The 25947-nt window shown below is 43.7% G+C and overlaps 2 protein-coding genes and 4 non-coding genes across 6 annotated transcripts; 2 read left to right on the top strand and 4 right to left on the bottom strand.

Annotated features, from left to right (window-relative positions):
- Positions 1-6732: 6732 nt before the first annotated feature.
- LOC116655854 lies at positions 6733-7924 on the top strand. Its single transcript, XM_032454452.2, has 2 exons — positions 6733-7143; positions 7203-7924. Exons 1-2 carry the CDS (start codon positions 6869-6871, stop codon positions 7861-7863), a joined length of 936 nt encoding a protein of 311 aa, XP_032310343.1. The 5' UTR covers positions 6733-6868; the 3' UTR covers positions 7864-7924.
- A 2840-nt stretch (positions 7925-10764) lies between these two features.
- LOC6493099 (probable chitinase 10) lies at positions 10765-25644 on the top strand. Its single transcript, XM_001957001.4, has 8 exons — positions 10765-11114; positions 19950-20031; positions 22321-22808; positions 22872-23828; positions 23885-23996; positions 24055-25025; positions 25078-25279; positions 25340-25644. Exons 1-8 carry the CDS (start codon positions 11112-11114, stop codon positions 25543-25545), a joined length of 3021 nt encoding a protein of 1006 aa, XP_001957037.2. The 5' UTR covers positions 10765-11111; the 3' UTR covers positions 25546-25644.
- Positions 20102-20173, bottom strand: Trnac-gca. The gene has a single exon. It is a non-coding gene; the product is annotated as a tRNA-Cys (tRNA).
- Positions 20791-20862, bottom strand: Trnac-gca. The gene has a single exon. It is a non-coding gene; the product is annotated as a tRNA-Cys (tRNA).
- Trnac-gca lies at positions 21203-21274 on the bottom strand. The gene has a single exon. It is a non-coding gene; the product is annotated as a tRNA-Cys (tRNA).
- On the bottom strand, positions 21429-21500 carry Trnac-gca. The gene has a single exon. It is a non-coding gene; the product is annotated as a tRNA-Cys (tRNA).
- Positions 25645-25947: the final 303 nt, after the last annotated feature.

Below are 25947 nucleotides of genomic sequence, written 5' to 3'. Positions count from 1 at the left end.
ATATCGAAAATTGGGTCAAAATTTAGTTGGCCAGGTTTTGATTGAAAATGATGCTACTAGAAGTTCTATGCTCGGGAATGAATAACATTCCTGGATCCGACAAATATTGGCCGAGTTATGCACACTTTTCCATCAAGAAATTACAAAGTTTGAACAAAATGTCATGTTTTGATAACCTATTAGCGAGTTTTTTAATTATTGCACAACCGATACAAGATCGAATATCCTTTTATGAATCATAAACAAACAAAATTGTACATTTTTGCCCAAAATCATGATGATCTTCAATCGGAAAGGTTATACGTCATAATGTAATACGTAAATAGCCCCAGAATAAAACACATGGATAAAAATATGCATATGTACTTATTTAGTTTTTTTTTACAGCACTGGAACAGAGTTCCTTGGCTGTCCTGCCACAGAAACAACGACGGCACTCAACGACGGACCAGAACAACCAGGACGGAGGATCCGGAGGCACAGGACTCGCAATGAAGCAGCGCACCGCGTGGCGTAGTTAGGATCCTTGGCCCAAGTCCTAGGATTACAAGATGAGTTAAATAAGTCATTATATTTAGGATTTTTGCATGTATTAGTTTAGATTAGATTAGTTAGTTATATTTGAATTTGTAATAAAATAACAAACAAAAAACTTATTGGTGTCTTGAATCGATTTAATTTTAATCCACAGGCGCGGGCGGTAAATGATTTTTTTGAATTTAAATTTAAATTTAACGTATTTAATATTGATCCACAGGTTTGTGTCTTGGGTTCAATGGGTTCATGTCTTGGGTCCGTGACGTCACAGACTTTTGAGCTGAAAATTTTTCAAGTTTGGGCCACTACCAGGCTCGAAGTACTAGGCGAACAGAAATGGCCAGTAGGGGGATTTCGATTTTTGAAAAAGTTTTTTGTGTATATCTCGGCCATTTCACATCCAATCCTGGATTGGAATGGCTCAAAAAATGCACAAAAATAGTCTCTATTTGCCTGGCTATAAAATATTGGTATTGGCCAAGTTAACACTGTGGGATAAATGTTTTTGGCCAAATTTCTATCTTTGAATAGCTCCTTTGCTTATATCTCGGGCATTCCATAACCGATTTTGGAAGGGATTGTCTTTTCGGAGGCAGGACTACAAAGTCCTTCGAACTGCATCAAAAGTTTTAGCATCAAAGGATGATGCATCCTTGAAATCAAACAAAATCAAATGAATTTAAAATTTTATATTGGGACAATTTTTGTTCAAGGATACAAAGGATATTTTGGTAGAGATCGAAGGATATTAATGTCCTGATCTCAGAATGGTACCCCGTTTCCAGATCGGTTGGAAAATGGCCGAGGTATACACAATTGAAAAAAAGCAGGAACTTATAAAAATATTTGTTTTTGGCCAATTTTAATTTCCCCCCGGTGTTAACTTGGCTAAGACCAGATTGTGTTGGCCACTCGATGCGCCTTATTTTTGCGCATTTTATGACCTATCACGATCCTGGATTGGAAGCGAAATGGCCGAGATATTCACAAAAAACTGTTTCAGAAAATAGAATCCACCTACTGGCCATTTCTGTTCGCCTAGTACTCCGAGCCTGGTGGCGGCCCAAAATTGAAAAATTTTGAACCACAAAAGTCTGTGACGTCACGGAATCGGCTGCGATCTGTGACGTCACCACTTAGTGGTGGCTTGGCTAGTCTGGATTGTGTCTTGGCTGAACCGGTTAACCGCTTAAAGGGAACGGTCTACCGGTTGATATTTAAATTTCGCGGGTGCGGGCAACTGTTTTTGAATTTGAAAATTTGAAAAAGCCCGGGAGGCCGCGGGCGGGATCTATTTTTGAATTTGAATTCAAATGTAACGGATGGGAAGGTGGATCCTGTGTGGAACATATGTGGATCCTTTAGCCAAGACACCCCCCAGTGTGACGTCACATGTAGAGGCTCAATCCGTGACGTCACAGACTTTTGTGGCTGAAAATTTTTCATTTTTCGGCCGCTACCAGGCTCGAAGTACTAGGCGAACAGAAATGGCCAGTAGGTGGATCTCGATTTTTCAAACTGTTTTTTGTGAATATCTCGGCCATTTCGCATCCAATCCTGGATTGAGATAGCTCAAAAAATGCGGAAAAAGAGTCTCCACCTGCCTGGCTAAAAAGAATTGGTATTGGCCAAGTTAACACCGTGGGAAAAATGTTTTTGGCCAAACATTTTATTTTTTATTAGTTCCCTAGCTTATATCTCGGGCAATCCATAACCGATTTTAAAAGAGAATGCCATTTCGGAATCGGGACTTTAAGGTCCTTCGAACTGCATCAAAATTTTTTGAATCAAAGGACGTTTTATCCTTGAATTCAAACAAAATCAAATGAATTTAAAATTTAATATTGGGACAATTTTTGTTCTAGGATACAAAGGATATTTTGGTAGAGATCGAAGGATATTAATGTCCTGATCTCAGAATGGTACCCCGTTTCCAGATCGGTTGGAAAATGGCCGAGGTATACACAATTGAAAAAACAGGAACTTATAAAAGTATTTGTTTTTGGCCAATTTTAATTTCCCCCTGGTGTTAACTTGGCTAAGACCAGATTGTGCTGGCCACTCGATGCGCCTTATTTTTGCGCATTTTATGACCTATCACGATCCTGAATTGGAAGCGAAATGGCCGAGATATTCACAAAAAACTGTTTCAGAAAATAGAATCCACCTACTGGCCATTTCTGTTCGCCTAGTACTCCGAGCCTGGTGGCGGCCCAAAATTGAAAAATTTTCAGCCACAAAAGTCTGTGACGTCACGGATTGAGCCTCTACATGTGACGTCACACTGGGGGGTGTCTTGGCTAAAGGATCCACATATGTTCCACACAGGATCCACCTTCCCATCCGTTACATTTGAATTCAAATTCAAAAATAGATCCCGCCCGCGGCCTCCCGGGCTTTTTCAAATTTTCAAATTCAAAAACAGTTGCCCGCACCCGCGAAATTTAAATATCAACCGGTAGACCGTTCCCTTTAAGCGGTTAACCGGTTCAGCCAAGACACAATCCAGACTAGCCAAGCCACCACTAAGTGGTGACGTCACAGATCGCAGCCGATTCCGTGACGTCACAGACTTTTGTGGTTCAAAATTTTTCAATTTTGGGCCGCCACCAGGCTTGGAGTACTAGGCGAACAGAAATGGCCAGTAGGTGGATTCTATTTTCTGAAACAGTTTTTTGTGAATATCTCGGCCATTTCGCTTCCAATCCAGGATCGTGATAGGTCATAAAATGCGCAAAAATAAGGCGCATCGAGTGGCCAGCACAATCTGGTCTTAGCCAAGTTAACACCAGGGGGAAATTAAAATTGGCCAAAAACAAATACTTTTATAAGTTCCTGTTTTTTCAATTGTGTATACCTCGGCCATTTTCCAACCGATCTGGAAACGGGGTACCATTCTGAGATCAGGACATTAATATCCTTCGATCTCTACCAAAATATCCTTTGTTTCCTAGAACAAAAATTGTCCCAATATTAAATTTTAAATTCATTTGATTTTGTTTGAATTCAAGGATAAAACGTCCTTTGATTCAAAAAATTTTGATGCAGTTCGAAGGACCTTAAAGTCCCGATTCCGAAATGGCATTCTCTTTTAAAATCGGTTATGGATTGCCCGAGATATAAGCTAGGGAACTAATAAAAAATAAAATGTTTGGCCAAAAACATTTTTCCCACGGTGTTAACTTGGCCAATACCAATTCTTTTTAGCCAGGCAGGTGGAGACTCTTTTTCCGCATTTTTTGAGCTATCTCAATCCAGGATTGGATGCGAAATGGCCGAGATATTCACAAAAAACAGTTTGAAAAATCGAGATCCACCTACTGGCCATTTCTGTTCGCCTAGTACTTCGAGCCTGGTAGCGGCCGAAAAATGAAAAATTTTCAGCCACAAAAGTCTGTGACGTCACGGATTGAGCCTCTACATGTGACGTCACACTGGGGGGTGTCTTGGCTAAAGGATCCACATATGTTCCACACAGGATCCACCTTCCCATCCGTTACATTTGAATTCAAATTCAAAAATAGATCCCGCCCGCGGCCTCCCGGGCTTTTTCAAATTTTCAAATTCAAAAACAGTTGCCCGCACCCGCGAAATTTAAATATCAACCGGTAGACCGTTCCCTTTAAGCGGTTAACCGGTTCAGCCAAGACACAATCCAGACTAGCCAAGCCACCACTAAGTGGTGACGTCACAGATCGCAGCCGATTCCGTGACGTCACAGACTTTTGTGGTTCAAAATTTTTCAATTTTGGGCCGCCACCAGGCTCGGAGTACTAGGCGAACAGAAATGGCCAGTAGGTGGATTCTATTTTCTGAAACAGTTTTTTGTGAATATCTCGGCCATTTCGCTTCCAATCCAGGATCGTGATAGGTCATAAAATGCGCAAAAATAAGGCGCATCGAGTGGCCAACACAATCTGGTCTTAGCCAAGTTAACACCGGGGGGAAATTAAAATTGGCCAAAAACAAATATTTTTATAAGTTCCTGTTTTTTTTCAATTGTGTATACCTCGGCCATTTTCCAACCGATCTGGAAACGGGGTACCATTCTGAGATCAGGACATTAATATCCTTCGATCTCTACCAAAATATCCTTTGTATCCTTGAACAAAAATTGTCCCAATATAAAATTTTAAATTCATTTGATTTTGTTTGATTTCAAGGATGCATCATCCTTTGATGCTAAAACTTTTGATGCAGTTCGAAGGACTTTGTAGTCCTGCCTCCGAAAAGACAATCCCTTCCAAAATCGGTTATGGAATGCCCGAGATATAAGCAAAGGAGCTATTCAAAGATAGAAATTTGGCCAAAAACATTTATCCCACAGTGTTAACTTGGCCAATACCAATATTTTATAGCCAGGCAAATAGAGACTATTTTTGTGCATTTTTTGAGCCATTCCAATCCAGGATTGGATGTGAAATGGCCGAGATATACACAAAAAACTTTTTCAAAAATCGAAATCCCCCTACTGGCCATTTCTGTTCGCCTAGTACTTCGAGCCTGGTAGTGGCCCAAACTTGAAAAATTTTCAGCTCAAAAGTCTGTGACGTCACGGACCCAAGACATGAACCCATTGAACCCAAGACACAAACCTGTGGATCAATATTAAATACGTTAAATTTAAATTTAAATTCAAAAAAATCATTTACCGCCCGCGCCTGTGGATTAAAATTAAATCGATTCAAGACACCAATAAGTTTTTTGTTTGTTATTTTATTACAAATTCAAATATAACTAACTAATCTAATCTAAACTAATACATGCAAAAATCCTAAATATAATGACTTATTTAACTCATCTTGTAATCCTAGGACTTGGGCCAAGGATCTAAACTACGCCACGCGGTGCGCTGCTTCATTGCGAGTCCTGTGCCTCCGGATCCTCCGTCCTGGTTGTTCTGGTCCGTCGTTGAGTGCCGTCGTTGTTTCTGTGGCAGGACAGCCAAGGAACTCTGTTCCAGTGCTGTAAAAAAAAACTAAATAAGTACATATGCATATTTTTATCCATGTGTTTTATTCTGGGGCTATTTACGTATTACATTATGACGTATAACCTTTCCGATTGAAGATCATCATGATTTTGGCCAAAAATGTACAAATTTGTTTGTTTATGATTCATAAAAGGATATTCGATCTTGTATCGGTTGTGCCATAATTAAAAAACTCGCTAATAGGTTATCAAAACATGAAATTTTGTTCAAACTTTGTAATTTCTTGATGGAAAAGTGTGCATAACTCGGCCAATATTTGTCAGATCCAGAAGTGTTATACATTCCCGAGCATAGAACTTTTAGTAGCATCATTTTCAATTAAAACCTGGCCAACTAAATTTTGACCCAATTTTCGATATTTTTGTAAAGGGTACCATCATGATTTTGGCCAAAAAATGGGCCCAATTTTTTTTGTGTGGTTTTCCCGATCTTTTGATGCAGATCGACGGGGAAAAGTTCTCTGATTCATAGTTAGTATTTGGTTTTCGAATGGGTTACCAAATAATTTATATATACACTAAAAAGTGGGTCAAAAGCTTAGATTTTGGCCAAAAAAAAATATCAAAAATCTTGATCCAAATTTGTAACTTTCTTGAGGGAAAAGTGTGCATAACTCGGCCAATATTTGTCGGATCCAGGAATGTTATACATTCCCGATCATAGAACTTCCAGTAGCATCATTTTCAGTCAAAACCTGGCCAACTAAATTTTGACCCAATTTTCGATATTTTTGTAAGGGGTACCATCATAATTTTTACCAAAAAATGGGCCCAATTTTTTTTGTTCGATTTTTCTGATATTTGGTTGCAACCTGAAGCGTTTTAGAGCACAGATTTCTAAATGGTATTCAGTTTTTAAATCGGTTAAGAAATAGTAAAAATATAGACTAAGAAGTGAATAAAAAGTTTAGATTTTGAGCAAATAAAAAATTGTGAAAACGTTGTTCCAATATTTGTATTTTTGTGGTAGGAAAAAGAGTATAAATCGGCTAATACTTGGCAGATCCGGAAATGTTATACTACCTTGTAACTATAAAAACTAGGTAGTTGTATAAACTCTTAAATAAAAGTCAAGAACAACACATAAACTTATACTTGGGCTGGAAACAAAAAACAATATTTTTGCTTTTCTTTCAATCGTAGTTACAAAATAAATTATAGTAGCATACTTATGGGAAGATACATAAAAAAGTAGCAATCCAATATTAAATCATTCGTTGTAAGAACTCAAAAGTAACTCTTTCCAATCTAGTCATTATTTTTATAAATTTCCAAGCACAAACTTTTACTTCAATCGAATGAGGTAGCAGGAACAAAAAAAAAAGAAAATCCATTCAAAATGCCGACCTGGGAGTCGCTGGGTGGCACCATGGCGGGCATCCTGCTCGGTCCGTGGTCCTGCCACCTTAACGATGGCCTCTTCAGCCTTTGGGAAAAGGATGCTCAGTCCTTGGGTCCGTTCAACCACAGCCAGGAGGAGCAAGTGAAGCCGGGATACTGCTGCTCCTTGGATTGGCTGATGCAGTTGCAGCAGTCATCGTGTCCACTGGTTAGGCTAATGATAATGGGACTGGTGGTCCTGCCCCTCTACAATGCTCTGCTTGTCCTGGTGGGGTGAGTTTCCATTCGGATATCCACGATTTCACTAGAAGAGTAAGAGAGTGTTCTTTCAGGTGGCGCCTCAACTGTAGTGCTTCGACCAATGCGAAGCGTTTGATCCTGGGAATTCAACGCTCGAGACCCGTCAAAAGGCAGGCGCCACTCCCACCCCAAGCACCACCCCGGAGCCGTCGACGTCCGGCGCCCAAACCCCCGGTTCAGAAGCAGTGCGTTTCAGAATGCTGCAACTATTCGAGTCGTACGAATCCTTTCGGGTGCATGCAGCGCAATCGGGAACTGGCGGATGAGTATCTGCGGCGTAATCTGCAGCTGGCTCTGGATGGATTGCAGCAGCCACTGCCGACTCCGACTCCGGCGCTGTCGCCACCGCCGTCCCCTTTCGAATCGGAAGTACCCTCTGATATGGATGCTCCCGAGTCCGGCGGCGACAGCGTAACGCGCAAGTCACGGCACAATCTGCTGTCCGCTCTGAAGCGTAGCATTTTTCGGCCCATTTGGCAGAGATTAAGGTCCCGGCAAAGTCGGAAAAAATTCAAGAATTCGGAGGCCAATACAACCAATGTCTCGGCTTGTAGCAGAGACAGCAGTTGCAGTTCCATCTCCAGATCCAGCTGCTTCTATGTCTACTACCAGCAGAGAAATGGATGGGGGCCAGGTGACCAACTGGCTACGTCGGAAACCAGTCCATCCGATGCGACCCCGGCACACATCTGAACTCCAAGTAAATCAATTTGATTATATATTTTTGTTACGATTAAAACCGTGCTAAAGTCAACCTCGGAATCGGAATCGGACTCGGGCGGGCCTTGGGTTTATTAGAACACATCCGGCTATTTCCAAAAAGCAGCCGCCAAACAAAAGACCTAAGCGACAAACCTTGTTCTCGCATCAATCATGTGGCGGGGGAAACGAAAATAAAGCCACCAGAAACCAAAAGTAAAACAAACAAAAGCCAAATAAGCCCCACTACCACTACCGGGTGAACTGGTGCTCAGCTCGCTGACTTGCTGATTAAGGGGCAGCGAAAGCAGATCGCTATCGGGGCACAACTCCTCCATCTCCATCTCCATCTCCATCTCCCACCCCACCACAGTCAACCCACTCCAGTTCTCTACTGGCAGCAGCGTCCATGACTCCACCTCCGGCATCCAAGTGCAGCTCCATCATTTGTCTGGCACAATGGCAGGAAGGGAAACATAAAGAGCACGTGGAAAAAAGATATGATTTTCATTTGGGAACTAGAAAAAATTCAATGCTCTTTAGTTTCTGCGTAAAATGAGTAGGAGTTTCATGTGCATACATTTTCAGGAAATTCCTGAAGGTTTTTTAAAGTTTAATTTTCAAAGAAGGAATTACTAATTCATCAGACTTGATCTGTAAGGTTTTTAAATAATTCGTGACCTTGAGTGGTTGCTAACAGTTTGGTCATAGCACCACAGATTCCTTTCTATTTAGATAGTATATCATCAGCCTCAAATAAGGTTCTTGACATCCTTGATCTTGAGACTAAAATACCTTTTGGTTAGTGAGGGCAAAAAAACACACTCGAAAATTACAGCGCAAAATGAGCCGACAACTCCCAGACGAGTTTTTGTTCTTCCACTGCCGAAAACGATGTGATGACCAGGCATCCGCTTCTCCGACGGCATCCCGTCTCTTGACAGAGCTGAGGGAGCTGGAGGATTGGACCCCCACCGGACAAGGCCATTGAAAAGTGAAAAGCCGTATGTTTTTCATAATTTGTAGCTAAAAATTAAATCACGTTTCTTATCAGCGATGCGATGCGGATCGGTGCGGTGTGTGGGGGAGCGAAGAGGGTAGGGGAGGGGTAGTGCGATTGTGAGTGCCTTTCTTTTTCAACAATTACCAAAATCATAAAAGCAGCCAACGAAATTACCAACCAGAGCAACAACAATGAAATTTCACTTTCAGTTCGAGTGCGTTTGTGTGAGTAACAGAAAAACAAAAGACTTAAGGCACGAACTTGCGCGCAGTGAAGGTTAAGTCGGCCGATTTGATATTCAATTGGTATAACCAATTTCGAAAGCCAATGCACTCGATCGATAAAGTCCCTCATCAGACTCGACCTGAACGGCATAGATAATGTCCACATTATTCCGAATAGATCACTTCTCACCGATTTTCCTTCCTTACTTTCGATTTTCTCGTGAAACTTGGCCCGCTTGCGAAACAGAGCATCGCATCTTATGGAGTTTTCTCGCGAAAACTGAAAACTGGCACAGGCAGAAAAATTACTGCCTGCAACAAACATCAAATGGCACGCAATGGAGAATGGGCATTAAAATGCACGCAATTAAGTCGGCCAAATGATTTACAGTGAAAGGCGGTGAAATTTATGGCATGCAAAGCGTGAGAAGCCAGCTCCCAGGAATCGCAAGCCCAGAACCTCCCAGCCAGGCCACCAGCCAATCCGAAAATCCAAAAATCCACCAACCCAAGCCCCAATCCAGTAAACACTTTCGATTTCTTTTGTGGTGTCGGCGGGCGTGGTGGACAGGGCAGTGGATTGGATTTAAATTATGAAACCCTTTGAAAGCCAATATGCAAATTGCTTTTCAACTTGGCTCCTGCTTTCTAGCCAAGAGTGTTATGTGCTGTGTATTTTGTAAATCATATTTCCAATTTGCATTTCGAAGCTGGGGAGGATCAGGTCTTCGGAGACGTTTTGCTGTCTCTGGCCGCATCTCTCTGCCCGCTTGTATTTATATGCTAATCAAACGTGTTTTGTTTACAAAATCCCCGCATCTGATAACAAATGGTTGACGCAGTCGCCTCCCCCAAAAAAAAATATGGGTGGACTACCTAGTTTCTCTGGGGCTACCTAGTTTCACACAAAATCCATTGCAGATTGAGGAAGGAAACTAGTGCTTCCATCCACCTTCTACTCGATTGAAGACTAAGGTTTTTGGTTGAAAACGAAATTGAATGGCCATTGATTGCCTGAGCCGCTTCAACTTGATGTCCCGCTATTGTCTAGTCTTCTGTTAGCCCTCTGTTAAGGCCTCCACCGCCCCCCCCCCTGAAAATAGAGTGGGGGAGGTGGGGAAGTGGCTTAAAGCTTTTCAGCAACGGAGCGGCACGAATGAGCCGACCAAAAGAAACGCAGCAAAAATTTAATTTTCCATGCAGCTCACAGCTCACAGTGAGCTGAAAACCGAAAATGTGTTTATGTTGCCTGTTTCTGTTGCTTTTGTTGTAATTGTTGTGGTTTTATGTGGCTTTTTGTTGTTGTTCTTGGACGGCTCGTATATGGCGCTCGTACGTGGAGGGAGGCCTGAAGCTCAGTCGCCGTCAAACACCAAAGCAACAGAAACCCAACTCAATCCGTAGCTCCAACTAAGCTCGGCTCGGTTGCTCTCCGCTGGGAACACTCAAAGAAATTTCAAGGGTTTTCATTGATAAGATATACAATTTTTCATTAATTATAATGAACTATACATATTTTCCAGCAATTTCGATTAAGTTCTTTCCAAATCTCATGAAACATCATACACAGACCCTATATTATTATACATTTTATAGCCAATTGTTTCTTTCAGTGCCTCTGCCAACTTCGCTGCTGTTGCCGCTGTTTTCGTCGCCTTGTCTTGGCAGCTGGCGGTGGCAGAGCTCGAATCAGTTTCAGTTTTTCAGTCCAACGTGCGAGTTCGCAGCTCCAAGCTCCAAGCGGTCCGCTTCGCCTTTCTTGGGGGCCAGGATTTTTGAAAGTGACTAGTGACTACTACCACCATTGAGTGGCGGAAAATGTGCGGTTAGCCACGAGGTTGTCATAGCCAGAGTGTGTCCGACAGTGTAACGACAGCTAACACGAAAATAAAATCAAAACCGAATAGAATAGCAGTCCAATCGAATCCAGATCAATCCAATCTCTAGCTCAAGGAGAATCGATTTGGTAGCTTGTGGATACGAGACACGAGACGCGGCGCGGAGTTTCAGTCAAAATGGTGAGTGCGAATGTGTGTCAGAGGCATGGAGCTATGGAAATTATCATATACCCCCGATATACCGAAACCGATACCCCGTCCGGCACTGCTTCCCTTGTGGAGAACAAAAAGCATGCCAAAGAATATTGAAAGTCCGTTGACGCAACGGAAAAATGAATGTTAACCCAGCAGCGACTCTATGTCTTTGTTGAGAACATAAAACAGTACACAGAAAAAGAGTTTATAGATATTTTTGATTTATTTTGATATACTGAGGGCTTACTTTTTGTGGATCTTTGGGATTTGAAGCAAAATTGCGTATAATACTTGAGAGATCTTTGAGTTTCATGACGAACATTTTGGTTAAAGTTTTTCTGCTGGTTTCATGACGAAAGTTCAACAAATCAAGACCTTTTTTATTTCAGTTTCTGGACTGTAATATGTTTATAAAATCTATAATATTATGTTCATGTTTTTCTTTTAGTTCCGTGACTAAAATTCTTTGAAACAGAACCCTTTTGATTTAAGTTTTTCTGCTGGTTTCATGACGAAAGTTCAACAAAATAAGACCGTTTTTATTCCAGTTTCTGGACTGTAATATGTCTATAAAATATTTAACTTTATGTTCATGTTATTCTTTTAGTTTCTAGACTATGATATGTCTATAAAATCTATAACCTTATGTTCATTTTTTTTTTTTAGTTTTGTGACGAAAATTCGTTGAAACTGAACCCTTTTGATTTAAGTTTTTTTTTAGTTTCATGACGAAAATTTTGGTTAAAGTTTTTCTGCTGGTTTCATGACGAAAGTTTTACAAAATTAGGCAGTTTTTATTCTAGCTTCTGGACTTTAATATGTCTATAAAATCTATAACCTTATGTTCATTTTTTTCTTTTAGTTTTGTGACGAAAATTCTTTGAAACTGAACCCTTTTGATTTAAGTTTTTCTTTTTGTTTTCGTGACGAATTTTTTATGAAAACTGAATAATTTTTTGTTCTGTGTAAGACATCGAGGTAGAATGCCTGCGATTGTGAGAAAAAGCAACAACAACAACATAAATAAAATAAAATAAACTAGCAACAACAACAAGAAGAAGAAAAACGGCAACGGGTTCTGTACCGCTACTGACCGACCGAAGTTGAAGGCAAACTTGTCAAAGACAATGAATAAAAAATAAATGATCAACAATTCAAGAGGCAAAAAAAAAAAAAAGGAGGGGAATGAGTTGGGGGCATAAGTTGGTAAAAGGGACGGACGGCAGTTTCAGTTTCGCTTTCAACCGAATGGGAAAATATATACACACAGTCCAGGCTATGGGTGTTTGGGCGCCTGTGCATGAAGTCTTCAATTGGCCAATTGGCAACGGCTTTTACTTCCTCGGCGGCCCAAAGCGAAAAGCGAAATGCTAGCGGTTAGTCGAAAGATTTCCATTATGGCCGCAGCAGGCGGCACGCCTCAATTTGGCAGCTGAACAGCAGCAGCAGCAACAGCAGCAGCAACAGCAGCAACGGCAAGTAAAAGTTGCAAGCGCACAACAATAGCAATAACAATAACTAGTTTTGTTGTACAACAATTAATATTTTTGCAAAAGGAAAACAACAAGACGGCAGAAAACAAGCTGAAAAAATACCTATAACTCGCCAAAGTCGATTGGCAAATAGTTGGCACAGCAAAGCAAAGCAAAGCATGGCGAGGCAAAAAGCAAAGCAAACTTAAACGCAAAGCAGCAAAAAACTGGTCTCGAAAAAATGAAAAACCCGCAAAAATTAGGTTTGCTACGAAAACGATCTCGAAAAGAGTGGAAAAGCAAAAGGCGACTCGTATACGATTTATAAATTAAACATTTTATTGTTTTTATGGTCTTTCGCTTGGCAAATCAAAGCTCACAATGCAACCGATCTGGTTGCCATATGGACTCTATTATGACTCCATTATAGTTCCATTATTCATCGTCTAATGTGGACCAGGTCGAAATTAAAAATTAAAAATTGAAAACAAAAGAAATGAGCCAGAGACGAGAAAGACAATAACTCATTTTAATTACCAACCGGAGGGGCGGGCCAAAAAGCTTGTGCACTTTCGCGGCATTTCGCAGGCCGCCCCTTTCTTTGGCCACGCCCACCCGCCTGACACGCGCTATTGACAGCCGTGACTGACATGTGCAGTCCGTCAGTGTCGCTGCGGAGCGTATCTACCAGATACATGGATGTATCTGCTGTGCCTGGCAGCCTGGCCTGAAACTCTCACTTTCATTCGAAATGCCTCGACAATTGAATTGAATGAAAAACACTTGCAGAGAATTTTGTTTGCAAAACAAACCATTCAAATGGCAAGAGGCTCGCTAGCTCGTGTTTACATTCGAAAAACCCCAACAAGTCAACAAAATCAACAAAAAAAACTATATGGCTGTTGGAGGGGGGGGTCGGTTGGCAGACAATATAATTGCAGAGAGACAGACTTTCTCCCTTACAGAAAACAAGCAACGCATTTTTCTTTACGGTCTTGTTGCTGTTATTCGGTTTTTATTATTGTGACGGAAGTTGCTAATGCGGCACAACGGGGCGTATACGTAATGCGAATGTCAGGCCAGTGATTACGAGGGTCCTGCTCCGTCTCAGATTTTGTAACCGATCTTGCAATTAGCTTGAATAAATACCAAAGTGAGCCATAATAATATTAGTTTATTAGCTCTTTAAAATATCACAACTGCATCGGGCCTACATTTATTTATTTTTCCATGTTTGTCCCTGAAACTGTGATTTTTATGTGATTTAATCAGTTTTGAAGTCACAGCACTTCGGGCCAGACTTTACATAAATTAAATGCTGGCAAACATTTTATTGTTAGCCAACAGAAAAGCCCTGAAGTTCGGATTGAGCAAGACCTGTTTGTAATACAAAAATTGTTTGTACAGCTTATCGGGCTCTTTGTGAATATTTCTATGAAAAGAAACAGCTCACGGAACCACTCAGACTCGGACATAATTGCAGGCCAATAACAATTCGCTTTGAATTTGCTCAGTCAAGCTCATTCTCGGTTCTGAGATGCTGGGCAATCACTTTTGGCCTAGCCCTGACAGCCAGCTGCAGTTTGCTGGCTCTTATGAGTACATTCGAGTGGGCTGAATGCTGAATCGGAATACTCAGTGAATCAAGTTTGCAACTCGCTCACTTTTATGCTGATTTTGTGTGCATACTTTGGTTGAAATCGAAACGCATCAAATGGTTATTGAACTCTTCGTTGAGGCAGTCAGTCACGGAGACAGACAGACAGTCGCTTCGAGTGAGAGTGACTAAACAGAAAAAGACAAATTTAAATACAGTCTCTGTTGATACGTAAGCCTTGACATGGAAGAAGTGTTTTTTAACTAAATATTTCTAGTATTTTAGTTTCTCTATACTTATTAAAAAAACATTAAAAACTATAAATCAAATAAAGTTATTAGTTTGCTGGCTTGACTTGCGCCGCAAAACAAAAGACTGAGGCAACGAACTTGCCGTGCAGTGCAAGTTTTAGTTTCAGTTTCGTTTTAGGGTCTAGCAGGAAGTGGTACAAAAGTAAACTCGCTTTGTTTGATCAACGCGAGATGGATGTTGAATTCAAAAGCCAACCGAGCGATTTATCTTAATTGCCTCGCACCCAGTCTCAGCCCCGGTCCCAATGCCAGTGGCACTCACTGACAAAAATAGATGTTAATTATGTTTGAGCCGAATCTACATCCATACGCTTTAGGACCAACGCGTGTGTATATCAATCATTTGTCAACTGCAGAGGTGACAAACCCCGCAAGAAAAGCCAACTCAGCCAAAGCGGCAAACCCGTTCAGAGCCAAAGAGCCAAAGCGCTTTTTGTCATTATATAAAGGCGGCGTATCTATATTTATCGGCCATTGGCATAATCCAAATGTCAAATCACTCTATCAGCCCGGTCGGATAAGACGGGTGATCGGATTGCACAACCCTGGCTTCTCATAATTGAAACTAATTAGGCGAAAATGTAATTTGTGGCCATTTCTGCAGGCCCTTCCGCTGCCGCTGTTGCTGCTGCTGCTGGCCAACAATTATCGTACTGGCCTGGCCATCGCTGCAGCATTTGGCAATAAATTCATCCGCTGCTGAACAGACAGGGCCATAAAATAGCCTGGCTTAATACCGTTTTATTGTCTAGGCCATAAACATTGATTCGAGGCATCACAAACTGGCCACAAACTGGCCCAGCCTCGAGGCAATCGGGCATCTTTTAATTTGAATAATTTGTTATTTTGTATTTTGTTTATGCGCCATGCGTTTTTTAGCCAAACTGGTTTGTTTTGACTGGCCTGTCGCTGGCTAGAGTCTCTGGCTCCGATTTGGCCAAAAGGTTAAAGTTGACTACAATGCCACCAGCTTTCTGCTTTCGTCGTCTGGGGGAGATGCAAGCCCCGCATTAACTTGCTAATAATACAAATTTCACCGATGTCGTCGTCTTCGTGGCTTCCCTATGATATGTTTTTTTGTTTCTGGCCTTTTGGACGCTTTGTTTATTAATAAAAGCGCATAAAGCATATGGTCTTACGTAAAGAGGCAGGCAGGCTGCTGTTGCGGCTTCTGCTGCTCGTGTTGCACTTGGTGATGCGGCCTGACGATGGCGATGACATAATGTCCGCACAGCCAGTTCCTTATTGCCGCCAGAGGGGGTGGAGGATGAGGGCTACACGCCTCTGTGTGTCTCTAAGAAAGTGCAAGTTGAAAATATGATTGCTGTGTGGCAGCAAAAAAAGCCAAAATTCACCAACAGTTTCTCACTGTGTGCGCTTGTCGCTTAAGTCTTTTGTTTCGCCAGAGTGAGCTTCTGAAAAAGGCAGAAAAGGCGACACTGACAAATGGCAAATTCTTTACGAGGCCAGCAGCCCAAAAGCAAGACAAACAAACCAAACAGATAAGCAGACAAACAAACGGACATAAATTTTATTGACATTATGAACAAGATCGCGGCTTGTAGGAAATGCTTGATCTGGCGGCGCTCCGGCACTGGAACGGAAGTGGTGCGCACTCAACTGTTGAAATCTGGCATTGCAGCCGCTCAAGAATAATGGTTATATGTTCTCGTTCGTGTTGCTAATGACTCAGCAACAGGCGCAGCAGCAGTCGCAGCAGCAGCAGCAACAGCTGGCTGGCATTTTATGTGGCTCACTTTTGGGACATTAAAAAGTCAAACTGCAAATGCATATTATTTCATAACTCAGTGGGTGCGTCAAGAAATCACTGGAGTTGCTTAATTCGTCACAAGGCAGAAGGCTTAAGGGACTACATGATGTTGTTCCTGAAATTATGTTGAACAGGAACTGTGAGAAGACCTAGGCCTGGCTCAGTTTTTTAGCACATTGGAGTCTGCGGCAACCCGTTTATGGAGCGTCAATAGCCTTTTCAGGGTTATGCTGGAACAGGAAGTAATTTCCAGACCAGACCCGACCAGACCAGGAGAACCGCCAGACCAGACCAGGGGAATTCTTAAGTACCGCACCCAAAAGTCGCTCCCTTTCGGATAATTGGTAATTTTAGTCGCATTTTCTTGGCCGGTACAGTTCAATCACTGTTCTGGCCAGGCCCAACTAATTAGTTGCCTGAAACTGGCTTAAACAGATTATTCTAATTGAGGGTTGAACCAGTTTCGATCGGTTTAGAGTACAACTGACTCATGGCTCTGCCCCTTTGTGGACTCTCTTGATCGGACCCGTTTGGCGGAGCTGGGAAAGATTGCGCAAGGTCGTCTGGTCAGGACAGGTGCTCACGAGTTGGCTTAATTGTGACGTAGGCAACTGGACCACAAATCGAAGTTGTTTAACCGAGAAAACCAAAACAAAAATAGAGGCCTACGCCACACATATTTCACAAGGGGATTTTCCTCAATTTTCTTTCAAAATTTGTATATTTTTTATGTTTGTTTTTTTCGATGATCTTTTTTACACATTTTGTGTGTCGGCATCGGTTTAGTGTGTGCTTTATTGCCTGTGTGCTGCTGCGCTGCGCTGCGTTGCGCCTCACCTTGAGCTTAATTTCGGTCAACCAAAAAGGCGTTCAAGATTTAATTAAATATAGCAGCTTAAAACGGGCGGCTCGACAAACGGCCAGACAACATCGATTCGACAGCCGTTAAAATGGTAAATGGTCGAAAGCGCAAAACTGAAAACTGAAATCCGAAGACTGAGCTTTGAGCAGTGAGCTCTGAAAGCCGAAACCACATTTAAATAAATCGCACTTCAAATGAGCGAATGAATAAAGAAAAAATAAACTGCATTTCGGTGGCACCCCCTTCCACGAAACGAAAGACTTAAGCGACGAACTCGCCGGTCGAAGAGTTGTTGCAGCCGCACATGATTAATGCAACATTTGCGCAATTTGTCTCGCCTGTTGAAAATATATTGAGGGAGCCTTCGCAAGCGGCAACAAAAGCCAAGAAATTTACGCAAATGAATTGCGATTTCTGTGATTTCTGCGATTTCTGCGCTTTCTTGCTTTCCAGCAAGTGAAATCCCCAATCGATAAACGTTTTGTGTTTGCAGATACCCCTTAATCGACCGAACACAAGAGTCACTACTCTCAGACTAATATTTAAGATATTATGAAGTTTATGAAGTATAGCAATGGGTATTTGAGAGGCCGTCTCTGGGGGAAAATTTAATTTTCTTGGAGTTTTCTTTTTGCGCAAGACAATTGAAAAAATCCAATCATGCTGGTGGAATGCAGTTGGCTTGTCTCCCCACTTGTAGTCCTCCTCCGCCCCTCCAGGCCCCTCTTTATTTCTATTATTTATTGACTTTTATTTGGCGCTGTCGTAACCGCAGACTTTGGTGCGGCTTTCGAGGCTTTTCAAACACAATCAAACCAAAGACTTGGCGATTTTTTTGTAGAGCCAAAAAAGAAAAGCAAAACCTATAGATACACAGAGAAAAGTTAGGAGTTTTTCATATAGATACTTATCCATATCCAAAGTTAAGATCTTTTAGAAATATAGTTTTAAAAATTTGTATTAAATTTCTTCTCAAAAATTTTAGATGAAGTCTTGTTACTTTTCACTGTGTAGGCCCCTTTTGAGTTGGCTTTGCTCCAGCGAGCCGTTAGACAACGTTGTCCACCAGCTAATGATATCGCCACACAACACAACACAACAAACAAGACACACAATGGACATTTGTAGAAAACTTTGCAATGTAACTTGGACAATTGCCCCGAAATGGACATTTCAGCCAAAGCGGCCAAAACGACACTCACATTTTACGCAAGCACCTCGAAGGAGGGTCGAAAAGAATGCAATCCGGGAGATGATTTGCTAAAAAAAACCATACGGATACTAACTTGAGTTCGGTTCTGGGGAATTTTCGCTTTCGCAGAAGGAAAATGAAAGGCATTTGAGAGCCGGAGCCCGTTTTCTCTTTACGGTGGTCGGATCATTCAGTTTATTTCCGTGCGCCCAAGTTAAGATCCAAAAGCGAGAGCAAACCAGTTGGTCCAGTTCAGACTTCAGACTTAAAATGTATATATATTGTATATGGTATATAGCTGACTAACTAACTGGCCGATCAGTGGCCACACGCGATAAGGAACCTTTTGCGTGCTGCTTTTTAATGCTTTTTAATTTATGCGCCGTTTGCCGTTTAAGCCGCTAAGACATTTAAAATGAATAGCCCAAAACAAGGCCCAAACCAGTTTCACTTTTTCGCTGTCTTGGCCTAAGCCGGGCTTAGCTCGAATTAGTCGACCGCTATGGAATCCGCTAGAGGGATCCGCTCAGAACATGCCCAAAACCGGGATTTATAGGCATCCGTTTTGGCTTTGGACCATTAATTTTTGCCAACTCGACCTTGAGCGTTCCCGGCCATCTCGGTGAGCGGAGCACTCGTAGCTTTCTAACTGTAACTCCGTCTTACCTTACCAATTCGACTCACGATTGTGCCAATTCGGGGCATTTCTCCGGCTCTATAAGCCATTACGGCTAACTGTTTGCTGGCCGGAGGCGATTTGCATAACCCGGCGAGTTGTGTAAGGTGTTCTTAATGGAGATGCCCGCTGAATGGCTAATAAGGCGGCTTGAGGCGGCTAATGGCTTGACAGGGCTCGAAGGCACTAGTTTGTTTATAAAGAGGTTTACCAAAAGAAACATACACAAATTCTGTGACCTATATTATGCGAAATTGGGGAGAAAAATTTGGCATAAAATAATGCTTCAATATTTATCCTGGCTCGTTTTTAGTAAGCTCTGAGCCGTGTATTGATAGCTCTATCACAATATTCCCTATCTTAAAACGTAAAATGATTTTGAAAATAACTGCCCCTCATATCAAAGGTGGGAGTGAATGGGAGGCCATCGCCTCAAAGTCGAGAGGCACTCCAAAAAAACACAAAAAAACTGACACAAAAATTGGCTCCAAAGTACAGGTGAAGATGTCAGACAATTTTTAACAGTTTTATGAGACAATCTGTCCCATGTGAACAATACATGGGCCGTATAATTTGGGCCGCGGACAGACAACTTGAATAATTATGAACAGAGCTGGCTAATTGTTAATTAGTTGGCCAAGCAATCGAGTCACATCTTCGACGAGGGCTATTGTTTTGGGCCAGGTCGGCGCCTCTCCGTCCGTCAAGTGGCCAAAAGGGTTTAACCGTCTCTGACCTCTGCGTTAAGTGCGATCCCGCGTCAGCGACCTTCACTCTGACCCAATTTGGGGGCAACAAGTGCCACGTAATTTGTTGAAAGTCGACGTGCCCCCTCACATAAATCAGACCGCGTATGAGATTATTAATCGTACATCAAAGCATAAGCCTGTGATTAATTGCCTCTTGTTTCTTTTTTTTACCTTTTTTTCTCCCCCACAGTTTCCGCCGCGGTTGTTTCGAATCGCATTTGTGATATGCCTGCTGATTGTCTTGCTCTCACCTTCCACCGACAGTGCACAGAGTAAGTAAAAGAAATTTCTTGAAAAAAATAAATGATTTGTAAAAGAGTATGTAGTTGGAGAAAAAAAATTAGGGGACACCCGGGTTTGAACCGGGGACCTCTCGATCTGCAGTCGAATGCTCTACCACTGAGCTATATCCCCTCTTATATAAAGAGCGTCAATTTAGCCAAGAAAAGAAAAAAGGCGGACGAGAACCAACAACGATCTTTGTCTATTTTTAGCCTTAGATATTTTTTTCATTTTCTTGTAGTGGGCGGAAGTTGATAATAGTTTCATTTTCTGCTTTATTTTCTCTCTTTGGTGATTGCCACTATCTGTACCACTTCACCAATTGCTTGTTGCCTAACCCGAAAAATAATTTTATAGAGAAAGGAAAAGGGCGTGATTGCCAAGCCCACAAAGGAAACATTTCAGATAATTTAAACATAATGACGCTTAAGGAGACAAAACAGCAGTCATTATAATTCAATTAACAATCAATTTGTGGAAAACTAATTAAAAATGCAAATCATTAAGGAGCTGCAAAACGAGCTGGGTTAGTTTAATCATTAAATGATATCGATAGTTAAATTTTTAATTATATTGAGATTACTTGCAAAACAGCATTTCTGAAAGGTTTAAAATTGGAAGTAGAGTAAATTGTTTTTTATGAAGAAGAAGACACAAAAATCGTAGCTAAAAGCTACTTAGATATAAGGTATATAACTTTTATAATTAAGAAAAGTAAAATAAAATATAATAAAAATAAGCAAAAAACAAGGGGACACCCGGGTTTGAACCGGGGACCTCTCGATCTGCAGTCGAATGCTCTACCACTGAGCTATATCCCCATGTTGAAACCCGCCGGCTAACTTGCTACTTCTGCGCACAAGCAGGCGAACATGTTCGATACGACAGCGTTCGAGAAAGCAACCCTTACCTGAGCCAACTTTTATAGCAACAATGCTATAAATATAATTAAAATATTATATAAAAATATAAAGGTTCATGTGTTTATGAAAAAACTAAAACCAAATATATTTTTTAAGTTCCCTACGTCTTTTATTTAAGTATATTTTAGCAGAAACACTTTTTAAATCAGTTTATAAAATAAATGGTATTATTATGGTATGTAAATGCTAAAGCAAAAAAGTTAATTATTAAAACTTGTATGAAACAAAAAAGTGATTAAGGGGACACCCGGGTTTGAACCGGGGACCTCTCGATCTGCAGTCGAATGCTCTACCACTGAGCTATATCCCCATGTGTTGGTGCGGGCTCCAACGGAGCTCCCAAGAGCTAACCAGCTCCGTTTTCGTCTCTAAAATAGCTTCATTCTCCTTGATAGCCGAACGAATGATAAGGATTGATCAGGAAAAATAAAGAAAGGTTGGAAAAAGAACAAAAAAGTTTACCAAGGGGACACCCGGGTTTGAACCGGGGACCTCTCGATCTGCAGTCGAATGCTCTACCACTGAGCTATATCCCCAGTTGGAGCAAGCGCGGCTAAACAGCCACTTGAGGCGCGTTGCTAGCACAACCGAGACCTAAAAATAGCAACAGACGAAGGCGGCCCCAACGCCCCATCCTCCCATATGCCCCCTGGCTGGCTGGCGTGGGCTTGCGCAGTGGAACTGGCAACTGAGAAATGAGAAAATGCTAAAAACATGGCCATTAAATGAAATATTTAAACAGGTTTAGCAATAATTTCGTATTGTTATTTCTGCTGCAACAATTCCACTTCATTTAGCGAAATTAAGCAGCAACAAAGCCGAGAAACCCGTGTTCCAATAATGAAGACAAAAGAGTTAGGCATGAAGACAAGTGTAATCTACATGCAATATCTTAATTATTATTGTGATAGACCGAATTAAGTAAATCTCAACGTCACGACTCGACGTTTGCCACCAAAACCGAACCGAAGATGCCAATCGACGGACACATTAATTCCAAATTATCGGCACTCGTCGATCGCAAGTGGTTGACAATCCATCGCAGTTGCCATTACGATCCAGCGATTCGGATCGAGATTGCGACAGGCCCGTCATTACCATTGCCACATGGCGGCATGAGGTGGTTGACAGGTGGTGGTGCCAGGTGCCAAGTACCAGCTACTGCTGCCCCTGTACACCTGAGAGGCACTTTAAGCCTCTCGTGAGCAATGCATTCCGGGCAAGGTCAAGTCGATCGCTTTGTGGGTCAACTGTGGGCGGATCACAGTAGATGTCAAAGTCTTAGCAGAGATTACCTAGATATTTAGAAATCAGAAACTATTTTATAAAACTAACATTTGTAAATTTGTATTACAGCCAAGACCCGCCGGCGCCTGCGTCGCCCCACCACTTCCTCCACCGAGGCCAAGAAGACCACCGAGGCCCCGGTGGCGGAGAAGCGTATTGATCAGATCACCGCCTCCACCACCACCAGTGCCCGCCGCACCCGACTTCGCTCCAAGGCGAAACTGGGCGGAGCTGCTGCCGGAGCAGCCGCCGCAGCAGCCGGAGGAACTGCCCTGGTGGCCAGCGGATCCTCGCTGAAGGGCAAGAAGACCAAGGTGGACGATGGAACCCCCAAAATCGTGTGCTACTACACCAACTGGTCGCAGTACCGCGTCAAGGTCGGAAAGTTCGTGCCGGAAGACATACCCGCCGATCTCTGCACCCACATCATATTCGCCTTCGGATGGCTGAAGAAGGGCAAGCTGAGCTCCTACGAGTCCAACGACGAGACCAAGGACAATGTCCCCGGACTGTACGAACGAATGATGAATCTGCGCAAGGCCAATCCCAAGCTGAAGGTGGGTTTCGAGGATTAAGTTGCGAATCTAATTCATCTAAATGTCTTCCTTTCGATTCTTTAGATCCTTCTGGCTATTGGTGGCTGGTCCTTCGGCACCCAGAAGTTCAAGGACATGTCCGCCACCCGCTACACCCGCCAGACGTTCGTCTACTCCGCCATTCCCTTCCTGCGCAAACGCGGCTTCGATGGTCTGGACATGGATTGGGAATACCCCAAGGGCTCCGATGACAAGAAGAATTTTGTCCTGCTGCTGAAGGAGCTGCGCGAAGCCTTCGAGGCTGAGGCCCAGGAACTGAAGAAGCCCCGCCTCCTGCTCTCCGCCGCCGTGCCCGTGGGCCCGGACAATGTCCGCGGTGGATACGATGTCCCCGCCATTGCCAGCTACTTGGACTTCATCAACCTGATGGCCTACGATTTCCACGGCAAGTGGGAGCGCGAAACGGGCCACAACGCCCCTCTCTACGCCCCCTCCTCTGACTCCGAGTGGCGGAAGCAGTTGTCCGTGGACCACGCCGCCAGTTTGTGGGTGAAGCTGGGCGCTCCCAAGGAGAAGCTGGTGATCGGAATGCCCACCTACGGCCGCTCCTTCACGCTGGCCAACCCGGACAAGCACGGCCCGAACGCCCCCGCCTCGGGCGGCGGACGCGAAGGTGTCTACACCAAGGAGAGCGGTTTCCTGGCCTACTACGAGATCTGCGAGATGCTCCTGAACGGCGCCGTCTATGTCTGGGATGAGGAGATGAAGGTGCCGTACCTGGTGGACGGTGATCAGTGGGTGGGCTTCGACGACGAGCGCGCCATCCGTAACAAGATGCAGTGGATCAAGACGAACGGCTTCGGAGGCGCCATGGTCTGGACCATTGACATGGACGACTTCAAGGGTGAGGTGTGCGGCAACAATGTCAAGTACCCCCTAATTGGAGCCATGCGGGAGGAGCTGTTGGGCATTTCCCGTGGCAAGGAGGCCAAGGATGTCAACTGGACGGCAGTGGCATCCACTTTCGAGGATATTGAAGAGGTAAGTCCGTATCAGGGTTTATGAGACTCTATCTAACAATTGTTATGCACTACCAGAAACCGGAACCCATCAAGATCTCGGTGGATGAGATCCTCAACAAGGTGCGAAAGCCCCAGGTCCAGAAGAAGCACCGCATCAAGTCCGGCGCCAATGCCATTGAACAGAATTGTAAGTTCCTCCTGCATCCTGTGGAGAATAAGATTGTAATCCCTATGTCCTTGAATAGCTCGTCCTGCCCAGGTGTTCTGCTACCTGACTAGCTGGTCTGCCAAGCGTCCTGGTGCCGGAAAGTTCCAGCCCGAAAACATCGATCCCAAGCTCTGCACCCACATCGTCTATGCCTTCGCCACGCTCCAGGACTACAAGCTGACGGAGGCCACCGACGACGATCCGGAGAACTACGAGAGCGTGATTGCCTTGCGGGATGCCAATCCCGACTTGCAGATCCTTTTGGCCATCGGAGGATGGGCATTCGGCTCCACGCCCTTCAAGGAGCTCACCTCCAACGTCTTCCGCATGAATCAGTTCGTCTACGAGGCCATTGACTTCCTGAGGGATTACAAGTTCAATGGCTTGGATGTCGACTGGGAGTATCCTCGCGGTGCCGAGGACCGAGTGGCCTATGTCAGTCTGCTGAAGGAGCTCCGAGTGGCCTTCGAGGGTGAGGCCAAGTCCTCTGGACTGCCACGACTCCTGCTCACCGCCGCCGTGCCTGCCTCCTTTGAGGCCATCGCCGCCGGCTACGACGTGCCCGAGATCTCCAAGTACCTGGACTTCATCAACGTGATGACCTACGACTTCCACGGCCAGTGGGAGCGCACAGTCGGCCACAACTCCCCACTTTTCGCTTTGGAATCGGCCACCGGCTACCAGAAGAAACTGACCGTCGACTACAGCGCCAGGGAGTGGGTGAAGCAGGGTGCTCCCAAGGAGAAGCTCCTCATCGGCATGCCCACCTACGGACGCAGCTTCGAGCTGGTCAACGACACCCAATTCGATATAGGATCCCCCTCTTCCGGCGGCGGTAAGGCCGGCAAGTTCACCAACGAAGCCGGCTTCCTCAGCTACTACGAGGTGTGCTCCTTCCTGGCGGCGGACAACACCACGCTCGTGTGGGACTCGGAGCAGCAGGTGCCCTTCGCCTACCGCGGCAACCAGTGGGTGGGCTTCGACGACGAGAGGTCGCTCAAGACCAAGGTGAGTGGTGGAGAGACAATCCTTATACAGATGTTATAATTCCCCTTTCCAGACCGAGTGGCTGAAGGAGCAGGGCTTTGGCGGCATCATGGTGTGGTCCATCGACATGGACGACTTCTCCGGCCGTTGCGGCAATGGCAAGTACCCTCTGCTGAATGCCCTCAGCGAGGAGCTCAAGGGCTACAAGGTGGCGCTGGAATACGATGGACCCTATGAGTCCCATGGCCCACGAGGAGCCTACACCACAAAAGATCGTAAGCCACTATCCTATCATATAGCACAAGCTAAGTATTAATCCTCACGTTATTGTACAGCCCATGAGGTGACCTGTGCCGAGGAGGATGGCCACATCAGCTACCACAAGGACTGGGCCGACTGCACCCACTACTACATGTGCGAGGGCGAGCGGAAGCACCACATGCCCTGCCCGGCCAACCTGGTCTTCAATCCCCAGGAGAATGTCTGCGATTGGCCCGAGAACGTCGAAGGCTGCCACGAGCCGACGGAGGCGCCAGCCTAAGCTCTGGACCGGGACGAAGCACTACCCTTCCTCCCACTTTTTGTTAATATTATATAAACAAAATCGATGCCCTAGGATAAGCCGTAATGCGAAACTGCCACGAAACTCTTTTGCTGCCGCCCCCCCCCCGAACACCACTAACTATGAAGAATACTCGAAAACTTGCTAAATTTCGGCTGAATTTTTTTACACTAAACATTAGGTCTAACTAGCGTTGTAAGTAGTTTTTATGTCTTAGTTACAAATTCGCCCAGAGAGGAGCTCAAAAGCCACAAACAACTACACGTTCTGCCCCAAGCCAAGTACTAACTTTCGCATTTCCGTTCGACTTTAAAAAGAAAAAAAATGGTTTATATGGAAGAAGCGTCCGACCCTTCCATATAGCAAACTGTGATAATCATA

The sequence above is a fragment of the Drosophila ananassae genome, chromosome 2R, assembly GCF_017639315.1.
Source record: "Drosophila ananassae strain 14024-0371.13 chromosome 2R, ASM1763931v2, whole genome shotgun sequence".
Lineage (NCBI taxonomy): Eukaryota > Metazoa > Arthropoda > Insecta > Diptera > Drosophilidae > Drosophila > Drosophila ananassae.
Note: the sequence above shows the minus strand (reverse complement) of the source record. Positions and strands in the feature narration are given on the sequence as shown.

Bases quoted from the DNA above. Each gene is read 5' to 3' on its own strand.
- LOC116655854 (XM_032454452.2), top strand. From the start codon at position 6,869: ATGCCGACCTGGGAGTCGCTGGGTGGCACCATGGCGGGCATCCTGCTC. The intron at 7,144-7,202 runs GTGAGTTTCCAT...GTGTTCTTTCAG, and splicing joins GCTCTGCTTGTCCTGGTGGG to GTGGCGCCTCAACTGTAGTG.
- LOC6493099 (XM_001957001.4), top strand. The intron at 22,809-22,871 runs GTGGGTTTCGAG...TCGATTCTTTAG, and splicing joins AGGCCAATCCCAAGCTGAAG to ATCCTTCTGGCTATTGGTGG. The intron at 23,997-24,054 runs GTAAGTTCCTCC...GTCCTTGAATAG, and splicing joins CAATGCCATTGAACAGAATT to CTCGTCCTGCCCAGGTGTTC.